The sequence below is a fragment of the Amblyomma americanum genome, chromosome 9, assembly GCF_052857255.1.
Source record: "Amblyomma americanum isolate KBUSLIRL-KWMA chromosome 9, ASM5285725v1, whole genome shotgun sequence".
NCBI lineage: Eukaryota > Metazoa > Arthropoda > Arachnida > Ixodida > Ixodidae > Amblyomma > Amblyomma americanum.
In genome coordinates, this window is record NC_135505.1 from 140,382,123 (window position 1) to 140,397,884 (window position 15,762).

A 15,762-nucleotide genomic window follows, 5' to 3' on the forward strand; every position below is an offset into this window, starting at 1 on the left:
TGTGCGGATGCAGCAGCGCAACTTGCGAAAGTTGGTTTCGCGGACGTTGCGCCACCTCCCGACGTTGCGAAAGGTCCTTTTCGGAGAAGGTCTGGCACGGAATGTGTTTCTTGAAACAGATCCAAGCGAGGGTGTTAGTCATGGATGACGCATATCATTGTGGTCCTGGTGGCGGGCCTCAAAGTCGGCTCGTATACAAAGCCTAGCAAGGCCGGTACAGTTGTCAAAGTGGACTACAGATACCAAGATAAAGTATGAATCGGTTGATTAGACTTAAAGGATTTCTAATGTGCATTTCATACCAAAGGGGTAGATTTTGCTAAGAGCGAAGAACAGCTTAAGCTTCAGCAATTCCTGGTGAACTGCCATAAACTCTTTCGCAGTGCACCAGTGATTACCATTTTAATATCAACAGGTCCAGTGGTCGCGTCGAATGAAAAGTTTGAAAAAAGAAACAACAATGGGAGCTTCATAAAAAACCAAGCACATTGTCACTCTGAGCACTTTCTTTAGACTCGCGCAATATCAGTGACAGAGTGCAAAGCGCGAAAACCAACAATACAGCGGCGAAAAGACCATTCACTGATGTCGTCACAGTTCTGATGTCCTGCCAGTCACAAAACTAAGAATCAGTGTGACACGAAATACAAATTTGTAAGATTGATTGCGAGTTTTTGCACAAGAAAAGAAACAAAGCTGTGTCAGCTCAGAAAGAACAGAGACGGACATGTGTACGTGTGCATGCGGTTCTTAGGCTGCTATGAAGAGATGAAACACTAAAAAGTCAGGCTTAAAGACCCTTGATGGCTGCAAAAGCAATCCCAAAAATGTTCCTTGGTTACTTAACTACTTACGTTAGGTTTTATAGCGTTCATAAGCAACTGAAGCTACCGGCCATGAGCGTTGGGATGCTTGGCAGGCTCTATAGGGCCAAATTTAAGGGCGAAACCATTCATACGAAGTTACAAAAAGAAGAGCCTTTTCTTTCTTTTTTCCAGTCGACCCTCGGAAACAGGTGCCGTGATTCATGTCCCTGCGCCATGCCCCATGATTAACGCGCGTTAACTTAAAGGATCTGGTTTGCGCATCTGTGTCACAGGCCACGGCATACATCAAGTAACAGCGCGTAAAAACAAACGCGTTCGCTTTCCATACTGGCCCCATGGAATACATGGCGGCTCACGCGACCCTGCGCCCCGCTCCCCTCATTTTATAAGCGAAATTCCTTTTTTTTTTCTCCGCTAGGGCCTGTCAGGGCCAGCAGCCGCGCGCAAGCATATCGTTAGCGACGCCGTGGTGTGCACGCAAGGTTCAAAGAACAAGAGCCGTCGGAACCTCAAAGACCTGAACGCATAGGGCGCTCCTAAACTTCACGGCAGGGGGCAGGCGCGGCGCGCCGGTATGTGGGAAAGTTGTGATGTAGGGGGAGGGGGCGAACGCCGGCTTCCCGCAGTGCGTGTTAAGGGCGAAAGTGAACTCCCTCCACTGGGCTCCTGCAGTTTTATGCGCAGACCCTTTTACAGAACGAGATAAGAAGACAGAGAGGTATGTTGTCAGGCACAGCCCCAGTATTCTTATCTGATGACCTGCACTTCTCCATCTGTTTTCATTTCGCTTTTTTTCCTTCCTTAAACCTCTCACAGCCCGGCAGTTATTTCCTGTTTATATTATTCCTTGGCCAACAAGCCTTTCGATGGGCCCGCTGAAACAAGCAGTTTGCTATCGGGAACAGCGCAAACAACAAAACAAGATAAAAAAAAACTACGGGAATTTCTTGCATACCATATATGTGCAACGATATGCTTTCCTGAGGTATGGTGAAAGAAATCTTCCGGCTTTACTTTTCCGTTCCTTGGTTTACAAACAACTACAAATCAGAAATTTCGGTGTAACCTCGATCGTACGTGCGGCGATATATTTTTTGCTTACTTTTATCTGCGCACCTGTGATGAATGTGACACATAACCAGCACATGTGGTTAATCGCTACCAAACTCACCATTCATTCCTCAGCCCACCTTAATTATTCTTCTCAACGACCGTACTATGCTGTCGGCAGTCAGTTAAGGAAGTTCCAGTCAGCTGGTAAAAAGCTAGAAAAATATAAGCAAGGTGAACAGCCAACTAGAGAAACAAGCGTCAATGCGGTGGGACGCGTACATGAAGACCGACGAAAGAAGCGGCCTTTTCAGCTGATTCTACAAAACGCACGCACAACCACCTAAATAGTAATATGCCGCACTGCACGCAACCTCGACGGCAAGCAACAACGAAAGCAAAGAAAGACTGAATACTTCCACAGTCTCCAAGCCCCAGATTAGCCGCCAGCAGAAGCGAGGAAACGCAGCGCAAATCACGCCATGCACAGCTCTTAGATTCTCATCAAGACCAGCCGAGGCAGCCCGCAAGTTCCTGCCCAAATCAGAGAGGAATTCCTCTTCAAGGCAAGACCGCGGGAGAACTGCGCGGCAGAACAGCGCCCGGAAGCGGGAGAGGGGGATGACTATGGGTATTGGGAGGGAGCGCTGCATGACACACACAGGTGAAGCTTAAAGAAGGCAGCGACCTCAGTTCAAGCTCAGCCCCGTACGTACTTGGCGAAAATTCTCCTCGCAGCTGGCCCAGCTCGTAATCCACGGGGGGATACCCTATAGCGTTGCCGAAAGAAAAAGCTCAGAGTTAGTCCAGCACCCCCTCCAGAGCCCAACCCCCCGATGGGCATTCTAATTCTGTCTTACAAGTTCCGTGCATTGCACCCAAAGCTGGACCTCTCTTTTTCTGGATCATTCGGTGCCCTTCTAGTCATTGATCGCTCCAGTCTTTGATACGTCAATCAGCGAATGACACTGCGCTCAGTCGACTATCGTTGGTGTCACAAGGGGTCGCCACAATCTGCAGAGGTCCAACAATAATGACTCGTTACAAGAGTATAGTCCATGATGCTGATCTATCCCGACAAAGAAGACATGACGGATTATCCTTCCGAACACGTCCTCCCGAGGCAGTCCATGCCTCCGCAAAGGAGTAGCTGCATAGGCTTTTTTTATGATACAAAATTGTCGTATTTTAATCCAAATGAGCCTTGGTCTGCAGATTCAACCTAAAAACATCGCCAGACTAGAGGTGGTGGTTCTTAGAACGAAGGTACCGAGAACTGCTAGCATAGTTTGGCAGAGCGAGATCTACAACGATCGAAAACTCGAGGCGACCTAAAGGTCTGTGTTAGTCTAATGCGTTCAGGGCGCTCAGCGTGATTATAGGCTCGTTAGAAAGCTACTCTCTACCTCTCAGGCTCCCAGAGGACGCACCGCGGACCATTAGACAGGCCACGTTCACCGCGCCTGCGTAGGCCGATGGGATTGTCGCTGCCTTCCTACGATTCGCTACGATCTGTCTCATCCAAGCGAGATTTCGACACTGCAAATTTTCAAATTACGGGGGCCTTTCCAGTTGCCGAATGCGTCCGCTAGAGCGCTTCAAAGAGAAATCTCCAGTTCGACTTCCCAGTTCTGGTCATTACGCCATTGCGCCATCATAGTGAGCCGGCAGCCATGCTCGGGATTTCTTAGTTTCCGCTTGGCTGCACATAATTCGAAGGCCGAGGGTACCAGACATGGCTGCCGGTGAGCGCACCCCCTGTCGGCGATGCCATTAATTCCGCTTCCCCTCCGACTTCTCCATCGCCCATCGATGGCTCCGGTTGGGGAGAGAGGGCGCTGCGTCTCGCTAATTAAAGGCAGCGCTTCGAGCGCTGCAAATGCAAACGCGAAGACACAGGCTAGCTACCGGTGATATAAGAGTTTGCGAAAGAAGCCATGATGGCATGGCTCCTAGGGTGTGCCGAAACTGCGGCAAAATAGATTTGAAGTGGATACTCTGATGTCTAAAGGCAATCAGTGGATACGGCGCGTGACATGAAGTGGAGGACCTTCCTTGAAAACATCAACTTCACGTAACCAAATGGAACACGATGAAAACTAAAGGAATATGACAGGATTCTGCGCGGTCTTCCATAGTAAGGAGGGCACATCGCAATGGTCGACCCTCCGCGGCGAAGACGTGCCCATTGCTGGTGCCTGAGGACTAATAGGAGGGTGGGAACAGGTAAGTGCGGAGAGCGCTTAATTAAGCTAAACGTCATCAAACAAACAGCTGGTTAAAACCGTTAGCACAAGAACGCAGGTGACTGTCTAATAGAGCGCACGGTGGAAACGCTGCAATCATTTCGGCAGAGGCTGGACATTCCAGAGCCCGCATGGACCACATGGCCAGAGATAGCACACATTGGGCAGCGGACACACATCTCACAAGATTTCAATACATGATGATGATATTTTTTTTAACTGGCGTAATGGCAGCTTTGGGAATAGGGCACTATGGCACATGGAATTTTTTGTCTACACGAGGTGAGGTCAAAAACCCATTTTCCAAGCATCTCACCCAAAAAAAGGCGAGCACCAGGCCACGGGAAAAGCTTCTACTCATTGTATCATCGCTGGGTACCCGGCTGCACAGGGATCGAACCCCACACCTCCAACATATGAGGCGGAAGCTCAGACCCCCACGCCACCGCTGCGGTAAATTTCAGTGGGCTGTCTACACACTCTTTATGAACTGTTTAAAAGAATTTATGCCAGGGCCCACAGAAACTTCATAACACGGGCCCACCGCGAAGACCTTCTTATTGAGCTGGGGTTAAACGCTCAAGTTCGTGGTCACACGAAACGGTAACGTCTTCTACACCACAGAAATACCCATATACGCCGGTATGCAACAAAAAGAGCCCCGACAGTTTTGGCCCAAACTAATGGCTGATAGCAATAATGGATCTCCTCCGAAAGTTATTGTAAGAACAGCGGAAGACCCTCAAACCCTAAAAGACTCGGTGCAACAGTTCGCGCAGAAGACTGAGCGAAGCGCTACAACTCGTTCAACTGCTCTTCACCGTACTCTAAACAGAAAGGAGTAGAAAGGGAAGTAGACTCTCTTCTAGCGCACGTATTCTAAAGAAGGAAGAGCGCTAGAGGTCACTTTACTCCCTTTTTACTCCCATATAGGTGTGTTCCAGTTTAGAGCGATATACTCCTTCGCTTTGTCTGCCTAGCTTTAACTTTGTAATGCCTCGCCAAACTCGCCCGTTTTGGTTAGTTTAACCCGCCGCGGTGGCTCAGTGGTTAGGGCGCTCGACTACTGATCCGGAGTTCCCGGGTTCGAACCCGACCGCGGCGGCTGCGTTTTTATGGAGGAAAAACGCTAAGGCGCCCGTGTGCTGTGCGATGTCAGTGCACGTTAAAGATCCCCAGGTGGTCGAAATTATTCCGGAGCCCTCCACTACGGCACCTATTTCTTCCTTTCTTCTTTCACTCCCTCCTTTATCCCTTCCCTTACGGCGCGGTTCAGGTGTCCAACGATATATGAGACAGATACTGCGCCATTTCCTTTCCCCAAAAATCCAATTATTATTATTATTATTATTATTATTATTATTATTATTATTATTATTATTATTATTATTATTATTATTATTATTTTAGTTTAACGGCCTCTACGCCGCACACTAAACAAATTCTCACCCTTAAGGGTGCAAATCAGCTGTCTCCAGACGAACACCCTTTTGAGTGCTAAAAAGGGTGCAGAAATCAGCACCCTTCAGGAAGGGCGCACAGCATGAAAGTTCAGACGGCGCGCATCAATCCAAGGCTTTTGCTTCATGGGTGAATCAATGTGGAGCACCCTTCCAACATACATTCGTAGAGGTGTTATGGAAAAATAGTACCCTTTAATGAGGGTGGAACCATTACATCCTCTAAAGTATCATTAAGTGCACCCTTAAGGAAGGGTCTCTGCACTCTTTTTTAGCACCGAACAATTGGAAAAGAGTGTTCGTCTGGGGACAGCTGATTTACACCCTAAAGGGTGAGAAATTGTTTAGTGTGCGGTATGTGCGCCTAACTGCACTCAATTAGTGCGCGACTAGCAGTGAGCAAGCGCAGTGAGGGCGAAGAAAAATGAGGAGACAAGGCCGCCGCACGTGGAAACCATTGGAGAACAACCACGAAGACGTGTTTCTCTTTTCTCGGGGGACGCCGGCAAAGAGAGCTTCCGCACCTTCCGATACCCAAAGAGAGAGAGAGAGAGAAAAAGAAGTGGATGAGGAGGAACATCTTCCTCTCAACCTCCTCGCCGCATTCCTCGTAGGCCACATCGGCTCCGCAGCCTCCAGGGCGCGCCCGGAGCGCCAAGAACAAAAGCGATAATAGTAAAACTGAAAGCCAAGATGAAGCAGGCAGCGGCCGAAAGAAACTGGTCTTCTCCCCCGGTCTGCGAGAAGGAAGAGCGGCGCAAAAGCCAAGGAAAGCCTAGTGGAGTGTGGCGCCAGCAACACCACCACATCCACAGGCACCTTCTCCTAAGCCACGGCACGGGTTTCTTTTTTATTTGTTTGTTTTTTGTGCCGGAGAAGACAGCGATGCGGGATTCGTTTTCGGTCCCGCCGCCACCTTTCGGAGCTTATTTTGTTTTCTGGCTCGGCCGCCTCATCTCACAACCTCAGCTTATCTGCCTTTCTCTACATCTCATTGCATAGATTTCTTGTTCTTTTTTTTTTATGCACGTCGGATGGTCTGGCGTGCGGTTAATTCGCTGTCACGCCGCCGCCGCTGCAGCAACTTCGTGCCCCCCTCACCCCTCTCAGCTCCGCTCCCTTCGTTCTATTACCTCAGATCACCCTCCTCCTCCTCCCCCTGTGTTTCGCTTTCCTTCCACCTCTTCCTCTCTCTCTGCTGCGTTGATGAGGAAGGAAGCCCCCTGTGTGTGTGCCGCGTTCACTTTTCCCTGGCTCAGGACGCTCATTAAAACCCTCGAGCGCTCGGCGCCGTTCAGACCGCCGCCTCTCCTCCTCCTCCTCCTCCTCCTCCTCCTCCTCCTCCTCCTCCTGCGCATCCCCTCTCCCCCTCCAAGCAGGAAGGCATGTGCTGCGCGAGAACCCAGCACTGCTGAAGGCACACCCGGTTGTTTCTTCAACGCATATATGTTAACAAGCCGGCCTACCCGCACAACGTCTACACATACTATATAAGCCTCGCCACGGGTACAGGCATGTCTTATTTCGTAACTGGAAGGTGTTCTTCGTGTTTTTGAACGTCTTTCTTTCTTTTTTTTTTAGAGGGGGGGGGGTAGGAGAGGTCTCTTGGCCTCGAGCATTACATGCGAAATCCGCGCGGGCACATGTCTTGAGATTAGTGGGGCCGGCGTGCGCCTAAGTCGGTGGGATTTGGCGCCGGGGAACTAATTAGGCTTCCTTATGTCCCCTTTACGTGGATAGCGGAAGCCGGGATGTTATTTACTTATTTGTTCTTTTTTTTTTGCCGAGGTGTACGCTTCTAGAACTTTGCTCAACATGATCTTCGGCTCTTCACTGTTCGTTTCTTCATTTGCTGTTTAGCAGCATATTTAATTAAAACTAAGCTAAGAACTGTAGCAAGCGGCGAAAAATGTGGTAAGTGAAATTCACAAAGAGAAAAAGCACGGCATACACTAGAGACATACTCTTTTAAGCACATTTGACATGCGTCAGGATATGTCCAGCAAAAGAGCCACCAGTAATTGAAACCAAGGAGAAAGCACAGAGGAAGGTTAATTTTTATTCTTTTTAATTGTGGCGCTGAGTACGGTGAGAATTAACGGCGCGAACATTTCATGTAGAAGATGATTTTGCAGGCGGTAAAAAAACCCGCGAGCTGCTGGTGTGATCCGAACCCACAACCTCCGCATGCCGTGCAGTGCGTTATGCCAACTAAGTGCGTTTCAGTTTTGAGCTGGGTTCCTTTCAAGAAAGCAAGAAAAATTAAACAAATAAATAACCTGCCCAAAGCGAACTTTTCATGTGCGTGAAAGGCGTGGGAGGGATCAGATATCATCCGCTTGCGTACGCGTGAATGCGGTACCTTGATTATCTATTCAGACAAACGAGGGCGCTAGGACGTGTATTAAACCGTGGTATACGTCCTCTCCTCACCTTTAACGCTTACGTGGTGCAGTTCGATGCGCCAGGAATACCCGCCGCGCCGTCTTTTTACGGGAGGCTGTAAAAACCTGGCAACCGTTTTAAGTATCGCTGGCTCTCGCCGCACAGACCGTAACGCCCCTTACGCCCTCTATTTTAGACAGGGGACGTCAAATACTGCATGCCAGCGCGGCACAGCCCGATTCGAGACGCGAGTTCGGTGAATAAATTTAAGTTTCTTTTTTTAAATTCCAGTGTCGCATTAAGTAAAATTCAGTGGTACAACGTGTAATTCGGGGCGCTCACTCAGGCTTTATATAATTGTTCCAAGCTGCGTGCTAAAGCAGCGATGAACTCTTTTTTTTTCTCGCTAATATTGCGTTCGCTAAGATCCTGACTTAATAATAATAATTGGCTTTTTGGGGAAAGGAAATGGCGCAGTATCTGTCTCATATATCTTTGGACACCTGAACCGCGCCGTAAGGGAAGGGATAAAGGAGGGAGTGAAAGAAGAAAGGAAGAATAGGTGCCGCAGTGGAGGGCTCCGGAATAATTTCGACCACCTGGGGATCTTTAACGTGCACTGACATCGCACAGCACACGGGCGCCTTACCGTTTTTCCTCCATAAAAACGCAGCCGCCGCGGTCGGGTTCGAACCCGGGAACTCCGGATCAGTAGTCGAACGCGCTAACCACTGAGCCACTGCGGCGGGGCTAGATCCTGACTGCATGTGTACATTTATGGAAAGTAGGTACAGATTTCGTCAAAAGTCCTTGGGTCACGCGCGGTGTGCTTTTTCAAAGCCAAGTAATTCAACACTAGAGGCACCGCAGAAGCTCCATATTTCTGTAGGGTGCAGACAACCCTCTCTCTTTCACCTTTCAGTACAGCCTAAACAGAAAGGAGTAAAAAGGGAGTATGTCTCTTATATAGCTCACTAACTTTTATGCTAGGTGACACATTACTCCCTTTTTAATCCCATATAGGAGTATTCGATTTCTGAGCGCACCTTTTGGCCTTTAAAAGAAGTCCCCCAAAGCCCTCCGCTATAAAGCTCGAAGATTATCCGCTAAGACTGTCCATATTAAACGCTTAACAAAGCTGCAAAACAGTGCACATAAAACGAACAGACTCACAACGTGTTTTTTCCTTTTTTTTTTGTACGCGGCGAAGGTGAAATAAAAGGCAGCGTGTCCCCTCCCCGGCTTTGATGACAAGAAATAAAACGTGCCACGCCTCTCGTGAATAATTGTTTTTTTTTATATTACTTCTCCTTCAATTACCCGGAGTAGTGCGCAACCTGGTCCCGGCTTAATCGTTCGGATTGAATACGATGAGAGCTCTCTTATCTCGCTTTCTGTGCTTTCACTTGCCCGAGCCGCACAGAACAGATTAAAGCGAACACACGCATCCACGAAAATGAAAATGGTACCCTCGACGTTACACTGACAGACATATAGAGAGCGGGGTGGGATTACAGGAGAAACTCCGAGTTAATTATATACGTCCTAGCGGAAGCTAAAGGGAAGAAACGGATTCAAGTGAGTGCAATAATACGAAAGTTCGATAATCTAAGGCTCGGTTAGATTATAAAGATTACAGGCACCGAATTTTTCTTGCGTGTTCTGTTCAGAATGAAGCGTTAGACATTTGTACAGAGGCATTGGCCGCTGGTATTCGCTTCCGACCGCTAAATAACTGATAACTGAATATCTCCTTGACGTTGTTTCGGTATTGATTTCAAGAAACAAACAATGGCTGTGACGTTTAATAAGCATTTAGGTCACATGAAGCATGAAAAAGGCTAATGTATTTGCGGATACGTAGTCTGAATTCACTTCAAAGATTAGGCTAGCCTGTTTGCAGAGCTCAAACGACAACCTACGACGTATCAGCGATTATATAGTAGATTTTGTTATCAAGTTACACGTATTTTAAACACTTTTACACGGCACAACCACCGTTCGGTTGTTGAAACGGGAACGCAGTCAAATAGAAATTCAGTTGTAAATTATTCAGCGGTAGGAGGCGAACAGAGCGCAGTGATTCATCTATTCTAATGACTTAAGCCTTATGTTTTCTTCTAATGACTTACTCTAATGACTTACGCGTTACCGTTGTCTGAAGCGCTGTATGCAAATAGGTTCCGAGGCCTCGTCAGGCGTTTGAATACGATTTTTGCCTGGGCTGTGCAGACAGCATGAACAAACTTAATGTATATAGGCATGCACACCTTACCTGATTCTGTAGAAAATCAATGAACGAATGAATTACAGGGAAGAAAACATGAAACTAAAGTTAAGCGTCTATACTCTTTTAATAGAGTGTATTCGTTCTCGCATATAGCCTGGAAAAGATACGTCCAGCCTAATTCTGAATGAGTAAATTGCACAGTGAGTCACTAAATCTCAAGGAATGTGCCCCGCGTAAAAAAGAAAATAAATTCATTCCTGAAAATTGTACTATATAAATTTCTGACAAGGGCTGCGAATGTTGTGTTCGTATAATTTACTCCCATGTCTATTTCGCGCAAAGCTGCTTAGCTTTCTACTCTGCTGGTATGGATACGTTGAGGAAGATTTCATGACTAACTACTGCCATAATAGAGATCAAATGCGCACTGGTAAATTCGCCGGACCTATACGTCTAGATCTAGTATACCGATATTCCAAGAATTCTTTTCCCACTTCCATCGTGCTCTCCCCATTTTTTGCTCTGTTTAAATCCAGTAGCATGCGTCAAGAATCAGGAAAATAACGACTCGCATCTTACCGCCAGCTTTTTAAAAATAATTTTGAAACACTTCGTGCTACACAGGAGCACAAACTATACCTTCACTGTGCAGCTACAGCTGCACGCGTTTATATCAGGGTAAGATTTTTTTTTCTTTTGTAGAACAGGATTTCGTCCCAGACTTCTCGTCATTTCCATCATACATCCTCACAAGTAAACAAAACGCAACGAAAGCGTACTAAACTCAACCTCAATTAGTGCCCCGGCGGGACCCGTCTCCACGCTAATGACTTCACCGCATTACAACTCGGCTCAGACGGGGTTCATCAACATTCCCTCGGGTTTTCCCCGTTCCCAAGTTGTCACACGAACAAAGCTCTCCCCACTCATTAAAAGACTTCGCCTTTGACAAACAGTCGCCCAGCATACGAAAAACAGCAGCATGAATGCTCGGTGTATATGGTGCCCCTCAAGCCTTCCTCAAGTATAACCGCACCAGACGACAGGGTTGATGAATAACTCGCTTTTCCCTAAAACAATGTCGCTCTAATGGCGGCTCAGGTGTCCCGCAAGGTGGAAGCGGGAAAGAAGGGAACGGGGAAAAGGACGGGGGAGGGGGTTCGTTAACTAGAGGCGGGGAATTACGGTGCGGCACCGAAATGAGGAATAATTAAGACGCCTGATTCCAGCATCCATCCCCATACCATGGGGAGTATATACATCATTAGGGCCGACCAGCATACCCCTTAACAAACCTGGGGAGCAGCTTCCCGGCCATAGGGAAGAGGCTATGTACGATACCTAGAGATTGCGGACAGTGCTGGGGAGGCTATATAAAAACTACCTCCGAAGCGAGTCACTGGACGTCTGGTCTGGCCTGCTCAGCACCCCTTATATAGACTACATACTACACACAGTATTTGGGAAGTGTTGTCCGGGAGAGTGTTTTGTCCACAATGCACGCGATGTCGTCTGATCGAGAACAGAAGCAGACGATAATTAGCAGGCGGGGTTTGAGACCACCATTCCGAGTCCTTTCAAGTTCGTCGGAGAAAAAAATGCACGATGCGGGAGTTTTGCAAGCTAAGCAGGGCGCTTTGCTCCGCACTGCGAAATAGCCTGGAGTAGTTAGTAGCGTCCACAACGCTGCACGCTTTTGGTGGTACGGAGTAAGCATAAGCCCCGTGCACGCTTAGGCCAGACGCGCGCTCGCGGATGATGCCTGCCAGCGTAATAGGCCCCGGATGAGTCAGCTTGAATCACGAGGGAACGCGGCGGAAAGGATGCAGGCTTGACAATTGGGGATAGAGGGCGGAGGAGAGGGAATAAGAGAGAGGGAAAATAGGAAAAAGGGAGAGAGAGAGAAATGTTTGCAAGGGCAGCTCTGGTAAGAACGAACGCTTGGTTATCCAACCGAAGAAGGGTGCAAGGCGGTGGTAAATGCGCACGATATTATTATTATTATTATTATTATTATTATTATTATTATTATTATTATTATTATTATTATTATTACCGCCACCATTGTTACTGCTGATAGTAATTATATCTTTGTGATGGGCTTCTTTAATACAACAATTTATTGTCACTCCACCACGCGCTGTTTTAGGGAGCGTCTAATGATAAGTTGTATACTTTTATGCACGTCAGTCGTGATTACTCAACATTGTACTTCGGACTAAGCGACCTTCATTTTGATGTTTTTGATGAACGTTTAGCTCGCTGCTAGGTTTGCTTACCAGTTTCGGCCAGGTCTTTTGCCTCTTCGCTACGTAACCCACACCCGTTTCGTCATAAAGCTATATCCCGTACAATGACATGGCTTTATTGTGGGCCGTGTCACAGGGCCATGAGGGTGCAGTATGTCGGAAGCGAAAACCCTTGCGCTCACCTCTTAGCCAAATAGAACGGCGTCCAATCGTATTAGTGACTGAGTGCGTTCATAAGAACCATGCAAGCCTGGGGCCTATGATAACCTGGCTCGTATAGTGTTTGCAGTAGGACAGTATCATAACCGAAGGAGGCCTATAGACCTATGGACAGTCTAATGCAATTGGGACAATCACCCTGGGGGATATATATTTCAACGAGTAGACCAATTACACATTCACAATCACCACAGCTCACCTGCGGCAAAAATGCGGCAGTTTTCGTGACGTCATTCCTCTACAGTCCTGCAAAGCGTCATAAGCACGGAAATCTTTATGTGGGACCCCTAAGGCATCGTGTATGTCCAGTGGACAAAAGCTATAAACCATGCGTCCCATGGACGACAAGAAATTCTCCAACCCTAGGTTCTGAGTACAACCTTGGCTGATCCTACGCTGCACGCAACAAGAGTGATTAGGCGCAGGACTATACAGCGGCGGGACTGCCGACGCAAGAGCCACTGCACAGAGCGTAAACGTGGATCGTCCCCCAAAACGCTCCCCATGGGGAGAACAAATAGGGAAAGGAGGACCGAAAGGGAAGAGTGTCCTCTACGAATGGGGACAAATAAGGGCAAAGGGGGATGGAAAACTGTACACATAGGCCTCTTTCCTCTCCAGTCACAGAGAGGGAACTGAGGCGTGGGAAAGGGCGGGGGAGGGAGGGGAGATTGTGAAGGCACCGGTGGGGACGGTAGGGAAGTGCGCGCCCGGGCGTGGGGGGCTTTGCCTTGTCGCACTGAAGCGGGGAATGCCCTCGGGGAATCGGAAATGATGACGCGTGGGCTGCGCATTCGAGCGAGCCAACTTCACATATATAGCGTGCCGAGCGGAAACGCCCACCCAACTTACATTTTTGCACCGGTGAACCTTTCTCTGCGCGTCTGCGCGAACTTCCCGCGCTTCGCAATGTCCTCATTGGCGCGCGAATAATTGCGCGCGCATGCTCGCTCGACCGGAAAGCGCGCGAAAAAAAGAAAAAAAAACGCGGGTAGCGTGCAATCCGGTGAGGTTGCGCGGCGAATCAAAGGCACATATGGGGGATTCGATACGTGAAATGTGAGAGCTTATGCCCGCCGCGAGGGCTTCGCCGTCGGAAGCCTTTCAGTTCTTTCCAGTTTAGAAGCCTTTGCTTGCCTGCCTTCCCGCTCCATTCATTAGTAAAAGTTTTGTCTATTTTTTTTTCCCTCTGCGAAAAATTTCTGCGTAAAGCGAATCTTCTCAAGTTACTAGGTGCTGAAAATAGTTGATTGGCGGCGAAAAAGAGGGTTGAAAACGCAATTTCGCGCCACCAACGCGGGCGCGATGGTCGATAAATGAGGGTTGGAAGTGCAAAATGCGTTTCTGTCTGTTTTCTTTTTTTCTTTCCAGAGTAATTCATTTTTTCTTTCGCCAGTCTACCAGAATGTTTGCTTCGATGTCTAGCCGAACTTTCTTTCTAGCTTGTTTGTTCGCATTTGCACAGAATTCCAGAGAACAGTGATTACGAGCAACGCTCCTTTGAAGCTAATAACCCTACGCAAGTTTATTACCGACGAAAAACCTTTGTCACGCCTTTTCAGACCTAGCGAGTGATTTTGTGGACGCAATATCCTAAGGAGACGCCACAGGTAACATCGTCTGATTTACTTCTGGCCTTAATTAAATACGCACATGACTTTCTTAAAGGCCTTTTTTATCCCTTCCCTTACGGCGTGGTTCAGGTGTCCGCCGATATGTGAGACATAGACTGCGCTATTTCCTTTCCCCAAAAAACAATTTAAATTCAAATAATTTTTTTTAGATGACAGCGTGAAAATGACCCTCGGTCCCGAGCACCTGGTGACGCCAGTCGTTTACGAATAGGGTGTCGTTCCGGTCAGGATCGCATTCGATCGACGCCTCGAAAGCAGTTAACAAATGAAGGTACCAATGTGGATAGGAGAATTTATTTGAAAAAAAAATATGCAAGCCAGGTTATGAAGAAATACCCTGATGTCAAAGTTATCGCTTTTCTTGCCTGGTCTCAACACTATAGGCTTGCAAGGCTCTGGCCTTGCAGCCTCTCTTTTTTATTGGTTTTTGGGGAAGGAAATACCGCAGTATCTGTCTCACATCTCGGCGGACACCTGAACCGCGCCGTAAGGGAAGGGATAAAGGAGGGACTGAGAGAAGAAAGGAGGAAAGAGTTGCCGTAGTGGAGGGCTCCGGAATAATTTCGACCACCTGGAGATATTTAACGTGCACTGACACCGCACAGCACACGGGCGCCTTAGCGTTTCGCCTCCATCGAAACGCGGCTGCCGCTGTTGCCAACACGGCAACCAGACTGGGTGTTAAAAAACGCACACCACTCAGGACTGTTTCAGTAGGAACGCTACGGGCAGAAGGCTGAGAACAGCCTTTTGTGGGGCTAGTTGGTATTCCATGGTGTACGTTCAAACAGCGCCCACAGACAGACAGAGATTGAGCGAACCGAAACCGAGATTGAGGAACAGGCAGAAGGCAAAGAAAGGCGAAGTCTCTCTCAAGGTATCTGTCGACCCCTTTCCCTACGTGCACGACCCAGGCGCCTCGGGAGACAGCGCTAACGCGATCAGAGCCTTAGCGGCAAATGACTCGTGCCCCTGGATCGGCCAAATCAGTGTCGCCGCAATCCGGCGCGACAAAAGAAGAAAGAGCGAAGCTCGCCAGAAGCCGACGACAGATCAAAGCTCCATTTCGAGCAGTCCGTACCAGACGAGGACGACGTCACGTCCCCACCCCCAGCATACGACCACGCGAAGCCCTCGGACTTGTTCGGCTTGGCGTCAGTGGATAATGGCGGGTTCATCCATCACACGCGACGATTTCGAAACGACGCGCCAGCCTGCGGGTGCAGCCAAGTATAAGGGAACAAATGCGCCAAGAGTAATAAGAAGAGGGGGAATGGGGGAAGAAGAGGGAATGGACTCCGGGGCAACGCCTGAGGAGAGCGCGCGCAGGACAGCGCAGCGGTTCGAGCCCCCCCTCACCGGATCGATCATGGTCGGCCCGGCGCCAGTCGGGGTGCACTGCCCATTCGTTTTGGAGCCGCAGCAGCAGTCGCGAGCAAAAGTGACGGGCACGGAGAGAGGG

General features: G+C 48.5%; 1 protein-coding gene across 14 annotated transcripts in view; it reads right to left on the reverse strand.

Annotated features, from left to right (window-relative positions):
• The window catches only part of Prosap (SH3 and multiple ankyrin repeat domains prosap), a 205,372-nt gene that overhangs the window by 105,973 nt on the left and 83,637 nt on the right, over positions 1 to 15,762 (reverse strand). For 5 of the 14 annotated variants that reach the window (XM_077637751.1, XM_077637760.1, XM_077637748.1 and 2 more), the window contains exon 3: positions 2,594 to 2,647. The exons of the other annotated variants lie outside the window; for them this stretch is intronic. In XM_077637751.1, the coding sequence (XP_077493877.1) occupies positions 2,594 to 2,647 (54 nt within the window). The remainder of the gene's footprint in view (positions 1 to 2,593; positions 2,648 to 15,762) is intronic. 14 annotated transcript variants of the gene reach the window in all.